Consider the following 7,049-nt stretch of genomic DNA (forward strand, 5'->3'; position numbering starts at 1 on the left):
AAAAACGGTCCGAAGATTGATCTCAGAGAACCCCTCCCTACGGTCGACCGTAAATAAGCCTCTCCATGCACATTGTATTTCCACAATGTCCCTATCTTATCCGAATCTGTATTTGTATCCCTAGATATCCTATCGCGGTGTTTGGGGCAGCTAGCGAATCAGGTGGGTGGCCAATAGTATCCAACCTTATTAGCTACCTATACTACTACTCCGATCATCATCAAACTTCTTCCAGCCTAATTCACAAATAATTGTGTTGCGATGAGACCATCTCAATTCTTGACATTCAAAGTTTCAAACCATAGCATGCCTTCATATATAGCAAAGTCATGTACTTGTTCCCGCCTATTAAACGAACAAACAAGACAACACACTCTGATTTTCAAAATGTGATGAAGGGCACTGTTTGATTGGTCAATCCAGGACGCCTGCCTTCCTGAAGGACTCAACGCTGTCCTTGAGGGTCTCCTCCAACGTCTTGGATTTCCAGCCCAGCGCTTGCAACTTCTTGAAACTGAATGAAGGCTCATCGCTCACTAGGACGAACCTGCCATTGGTTTTTGGAACAGAACGAAATTCATCACCGAATTTCAAATTCACAATGCACCAAACTAAATGACGATTTGATGGAACAACTAAAACTTTAGTGCATACTATGACATCACCAATTTTTGTTAATTTAGCAGTTTGACATATAAGATTTCAAATACATGGCGTTGACAAGATCGTTACAAATGCGTCCTCAATGAAAGCACATAAGACCAGTCTCAGTGGAAGTTTCATAGAGGATTCCATAGCATTAAATATCATCAATTTTGCTGGCATGGCATGGAGAGAGAATGATTGAGTTTCATAAAATGTGATGAGAGTTTTATCACCATGAAATTCATCTGGCACAGTTACCTAGTTCCCAGTATAGGTAACTATACCATGAAACTGTGCACTGAGACTGGTCTAAAAAGGATGCACTAGAGAGGAACTCTATTCTCGTCGAGCTTGTTTGGCGTCACCAACTTTGATGTACAAATTTCATAAGGCATGCATAACACAAAAATATATTAAATACGATAAAAAGGAATACTACTATCATATTATTAAACTTTGATAGTAGTATTCCTTTTTATCGTATTATTAACACAAAAATATATTAAATATATTCCTTTGAGCGCTCAAAGTTTAATATATTATCAAAGGCCTCTTATTAGAACGTTTTAACAGTTCTATTGGGAAAAGCGTAACAGCTCACGCTTTTCCCGTTAAAACATTCTAATAAGAGTCCTTAATGAGGGGGTGAGATTTCTTTGGTGTATGTCACAGTGACTTTACGTCACTGACCTATGGCGCTCAGATGTCAAATTGGCAATGACTCGAGGTCATTCTGAAGTACATAGTAGAGTCCGGGCCTCTCAATGGAAGGCCATATGAAACAACTATTTCGTGAGGCACGTGGAGCATTTTCCGCCCAATAACTTATACTAAATCTGTTCCAAAATGTAGATTATTTTGGTTTTCCAGATTCATAGCTTTCTTTCACCTAGAATCCTAGATATGTATATTATGCTTAGGTTCATAGCAAAAGCTATGAATTTAGAAAAGCTAAAATAAATATATCTAAATGCATAGCAAAAATTATAAGTGTAGAAAAGATTAAACGATCTATATTTTAAAACAGAGGAAGTAGATTTATAAGAAACTGGAAGCTGAGTCAAGAACAGACTTACTTGGTGGCATATTTGTAAGCCGGGTACCAGCTCTTGAGTAGCTTTATGACATCGGACACCAGCCTTGGATGAGAATTGCAGACGAATCTCCCGGACGCCTCCGGTGTCTCATACACCAGGAGGAGAGCATCAGCGACGTCGCGAACGTCCACAAAGTTCCGGAGCTTCTTTTTCACCAAACGATCTCCTGATGCGCAGAGACATTACAGATGAGAGTTGGAAAATGGGTGAGGTTATAGTGCAGAGATCGAAAGGCAGTGTAACCTGTCAGGAAATCAACCAGCACCGCGCTGCTTGCGTTCACTGTGGACTGCAGCAAAGGCCCGACCACCAGGGACGGGCAGAGTGACACCACATCCAGCTCAGTTCTCTTAGCGTATGCGAATGCTTCGAGCTCTGCCAGGGTCTTGGAAAGGCAGTACCAGTTCTAGCACAGTGAAATTGGGAGGAAACACAATTAGAGTGGATGAAAAACGAGAGGAAAATTTCATTTTACATCCTCGAACTATCGTACAAGTCAAATTTTCAATTTTTAACTATAAAACCGGATAACAAGGCTCATCCAACTATCGAAACCGGAAAAGTTTGTTTATTCTGGTGGTTTCGAAGGTGGTTTTGTATTTTTTTTAAAAAAACTCAAAATTCTAATTAGATCTAGAAACTCAAAACTAACTCATTTTAAATTAGAAAGTTGTGAATCTATGTTAATCTTATTTGTTCAAAAATAATAGGCATAACTACAAGCAACCAAATACTATTATATGAAAAATTAGATCCGAATAACTGACAAGTAGAGTACCACTAGATAGGTTATCTTTTAGAAAAAAGTCTATATCACCCCCTCAACTATAGGGGTGAACTACATAACCCTCCAACCTATAAAACGGTCTATATCACTTTCTGAACTTTCCAAAACCGGTCAAACTACCTCCTAAAGCAGTTTTGAAAAATCATAGTAAATCACAAAAAAATCATAAAATAGAAAATCCAATTGTGTTAGACTCCAAATGAGTAGATCTACACAGTGAACACATAATATGGTATGCTTTAGTATTTTTTTGCTGTAGCTTTAGATCTATGCTTTTCTTCATAGCTGTAAAAAATATACTGAAGCATACCATATTATATATTCACTATGTAGCTCTACTCATTTGGAGTCCAACACAATTGGATTTTTTATTTTATAATTTTTTTTGTGATTTACTATGATTTTTCAAAACTGCTTTAAGGGATAATTTGAGCGGTTTTGGAAAGTTCAGTGGGTGATATAGAACGTTTCATAAATTGGGTGGTTATGTAGTCCACCCCCAAAAGTTGAGGGGGTGATATAGACTTTTTCCTATATTTTATAACTTTTGATACCAATTTTTAATGTTTAAAATCGTGGGCTATAGAATTTAGCGGGAGCTTGGCCAAAACGATATTTTACCGCTATAGCGGCGCTATTTGGCGCTATAGCGCGCTAATGAGCATCGCGACAGCTACTTCTGGCCGCTATAGTAGAGCTATTTTGACGCTATAGCGCGCTATTTTTTACGCAATTTTGTATTTTTTATTTAAAGTGAATTACTTATAAATTTTTAGTTTAAATTTGAATATTTTTAATTCTTACATAATAAAAAATTATCTTTGAAACCACCTAAAAGATCAAAATTATCCGGTTTCGAAATCTTATTTTTGTAATAGTTCAAGAATGTAAACCGTTTTTTTAAAGAAATACATATAGGTGGACTCTGTCTCACGATACCACGAAAAATCCCTTCCAAGTTCCAGTTGAACGTGTGGTACGTGCTGCGGAACAATAGAGTTTCAATGGGGGGAAAATATTCCGTGCAGCCCGGCTGCAAACATTGCCTCGTGCAGCTCTGCTCTCGATTTGCGCCACACGTCAGCCGGTAGGATCCAATGCTCCCGCGGTCACAGCTCCCCGGCTTGCATGATCCGCGCAGTGAGGACTGAGGACTCGGCTCCGGATGATGCGGCTCGGCTCGGCTCAATTCTTTTCTGAGTTTTTCCTATTTTCCCCGTCTCCCGCCTTCTCAGTCGTCTGCAGTGTCGTCGCCTCGGTTTACATGCGCAGAGGAAAATCGTGTTTGAGTATATCATCCGATTCAACACGACAGCCTTTGACCAGCCTGGGCAGTGGGCTGCGGGCATGTCACCGACGATGACCTGAAGGCTGGTTGCAGCAGCAGGCTGCTCCATGAAGGTCCATTGCTGTTTAATTTCTGGTTTGAGGGAATGGATGTTTAGTCGAATGCTAATTTAGATAGTGGTTGATATCAATTGCTATTTGCAGGGGGGTATGCAAAACAACTAGGGATGTTGATTGTCGACAAATAAGTTTGTATTTCCATGGTAGTCTTGAGTGTCCCTCCGCTTTGAGTGGATGAGTTCCCCGTGTTGATGTCCCAATCCAACTGGGAGAGTTGAGTTGTTGAGTTTTTCGGGTTGACGTCCCAATCCAGCCGGGTGAGTCCTGTTTTCTTTTTCTTTTTTCTGGTTATGACTTTTCAGGGCCGTAGCCTTGTACTTTTCTGCTATATCAATGAAACGCGCACTATCTTGTGTGGTTCGTTAAAAAAAAGTTTATATTGGACAATGGCAATTTCACATAAGAATATATGATGCTTATTTAGCCTAAAAAATGGCCGATTTGTGGTTGAATTTTAGATCAAACATTGGATGTACTGACACGGTTAGGTTGTAAATTATCCAAAGATTGTTAATTGCAAGTTCCTAATTTGTAACAGAACTAATAATCTATAAATTGTATGTGTTTGTACCGATTGTTTTTTAGCGTGTTTGATCACTATGCAGTCATTTGTGCTACTTGCGTCTTTTTTTTTTTGAAAGGAAAACTGTGGGGGAGATCCCCACAGTGTAAAAACCTTTAAATTAAATTAAAGACCAGAAGTCAAGTTCAGGATACAAACCATTAAGTGAAGCCATCTAACCAAAAACAAAAGGCTGTCCTAAGGTCAGCCTTGAATCTAACCGACTGAGCAAAGCATTGACTCTTAAAATTACAAAGCCACCTATTATGGCTTGCTGCTTGACGTTCAAAGATTTTGTCATTCCTCAATTTCCAGATTTCCCATGCTGCAATCATTGTAGCTTCAGTGAAGCAAGGCTGATGATTTGTTGATCTGGCATGGACCCATCTATCCTCTAGGCTCAGAAGATTATCCCAATTGATGTTAATTGATAGCCAGCACTGCCTTGCAAAAAGGCAAGTGAAAAAGAGATGATCAATAGTCTCCTCCTCCCCTGTGTCACACATTACGCAAAGATTATTGCCAAGTGAAAGATTGTGCTACTTGCGTCTTGATAGCACAAAAGGGAAAAGCACTATGCATGAAAACATGATACTAGTGATGTATATTCTATCTTTCTACTAAATGCTTTTGCAGCATGTTATAAAAATCAAAATTGGATTTGATGTTTGTATTCTGCTGAAGTCATGGCGGCCGGTAGGTTTAGCTAGAAACGGACTCTCGGACGTCTAGGAAGCCATCGTCAATCAGCAACTAGAGCCGCACCGATTTGTGGCGGTGGACAACGGCGTGCAGCGGCACCGGATGATCGAGGCGGCTGCCGACGCTGGAGGCATGCGGCGGCGGCGGATGCTGGAGGCATGCGGTTGTGCGGCCGTGGGACAGAATGGAGCCGAGCCGAGCCGCATCATCCGGAGCCGAGTCCTCAGTCCTCACTGCGCGGATCATGCAAGCCGGGGAGTTGTGACCGCGGGAGCATTGGATCCTACCGGCTGACGTGTGGCGCAAATCGAGGTTGGGAAATCGGGACAATAGAGATTTCCAAGGTTTCCCAACAGAGACAAATCAGCGTTTCTGTATACTGTAGTAGTGGCAGGGCTGCACGAGGCAATGTTTGCAGCCGGGCTGCCCGGAGAGATTTGCATTGAGATCCATCCACCACCTACATGTCAGCCAAACCAGTGGCAGCCATACATGCAGGGGCGGATGCACACCCCGGGCCACCCGGGCCGTGGCTCGGGGTTCGGCCCAATTTTTTTTTTCATTTTGCTGTAGTTTTTACCTCTGAATTTGGATTAATTGTCGAAGAAGGACTTGGATCAATTACTGAAAAAGAATAAATATATTACTTCGCGATGACGCTTTTTGTATGTTATCTATCTTTCCGTTTATATTTTTATGTATCTTTTGAACTGTGAGTTTGTGGACGTCTATATTTAAAACTCGGCCCGGGGTTCGACTCAATCCTGGTTCCGCCACTGCATACATGTAAGTGGAGGATGGGTGACGTCGGCCTCAGCTCGGTGGTTCTGCAGAGCTCGACGTCAGACCAGCAGCCTTCGTCCATGGCCTTGTCACCCCACTCAGGGTTCACCATCACGGCCGAGAGGGACGAGACCACGACGACCCTCTTGACCTGCGCCTGGGAGCACGCCTTGAGGACGTTCATGGTGCCCGTCACGGCGGGAGCGAGGAGCTCGACCTGCAGCAACAACGCATCGGCGCCATGGCCGCCGGTGTCCGATGATGAGAACTCGAGATCGCACACGAAGCAAGGCGGCGTAGAGAATTAGCTGAGGAAATCAAAGAGAAGGGGTGGCGTGATGAGGTGCCTCCGGGTCGGCGATGGGGTAGTCAGGGACGGGGCACGCCACGTGGAAGACGCCGTCGCAGCCGGCGACGGCCGCCGCCAGGCTGCCGCATTCCAGCAGGTCGGCCCTGAACAGCCGCAGCCGCTCGCCGGCGCCGTCCAGCGCCGCCAGGTGCGCGTTCTTGGCGTGGCCTGCGCACAGATGGAATCGAATCGAATCGATCACCGTCACATTCATGTGCTCGCTCTATCGATGATGTTCTGAAGAACAAGAAAGAACTCGATCGACAGCAAACTGCGCTCGATTATATTTATCCAGGGGTTGAAATGGGCTGCTGGTCAAGAAAAGTTACCGGGATCGCGGACGGTGCCGTGGACCGTGTACCGGCCGGCGGCGAGGAGGCGCTGGACGAGCCACGAGCCCACGAAGCCCCCGGCGCCGGTCACGCACACCGTCATCGCCGTCGCCATTGCAAGAGTTACGGCGGTCTTAAGATTGTTAAATTTCCTTTTTTTTAGTAGTATATCTCCTATGATACTGGTGACTGATGCAATGGCAAGTAGATATAGGCTGCAGGTCGGTGCTTTGTATTTGAATGGGCACAGCTACAGATGCTATATTTTCAGTAAAATTCGATCGAGAGATCCATATCGACTGAAAACACTCGGTTTAAATACACCTGCTGGTTTAGATAAAGTGTTTCCGTTTCTGATTTTGCTTATAAGTAAGTCTGGTGCATT

At 43.4% G+C, this 7,049-nt stretch overlaps 1 protein-coding gene across 1 annotated transcript; it reads right to left on the bottom strand.

The window, feature by feature from the left end:
• Positions 1 to 414: 414 nt before the first annotated feature.
• LOC120671159 (cinnamoyl-CoA reductase 1-like) lies at positions 415 to 6,767 on the bottom strand. The gene is made up of 6 exons (XM_039951432.1): positions 6,662 to 6,767; positions 6,331 to 6,500; positions 6,020 to 6,200; positions 1,986 to 2,150; positions 1,722 to 1,908; positions 415 to 547 (listed from the first exon to the last, which is right to left on the bottom strand). Exons 1-6 carry the CDS (start codon positions 6,765 to 6,767, stop codon positions 415 to 417), a joined length of 942 nt encoding a protein of 313 aa, XP_039807366.1.
• Positions 6,768 to 7,049: the final 282 nt, after the last annotated feature.

The sequence above is a fragment of the Panicum virgatum genome, chromosome 4N (genome assembly GCF_016808335.1).
Source record: "Panicum virgatum strain AP13 chromosome 4N, P.virgatum_v5, whole genome shotgun sequence".
In the NCBI taxonomy this organism is placed as follows: Eukaryota; Viridiplantae; Streptophyta; class Magnoliopsida; order Poales; family Poaceae; genus Panicum; species Panicum virgatum.

Excerpts from the sequence above, each read along its gene's own strand:
- LOC120671159 (XM_039951432.1), bottom strand. The coding sequence starts at position 6,767 with ATGACGGTGTGCGTGACCGGCGCCGGGGGCTTCGTGGGCTCGTGGCTC. Across the intron at positions 2,151-6,019 it reads CGAGCTCTGCAGAACCACCG|AGAACTGGTACTGCCTTTCC; the intron begins AGCTGAGGCCGA and ends TTTCACTGTGCT. Across the intron at positions 548-1,721 it reads GCTTACAAATATGCCACCAA|GTTCGTCCTAGTGAGCGATG; the intron begins GTAAGTCTGTTC and ends AACCAATGGCAG.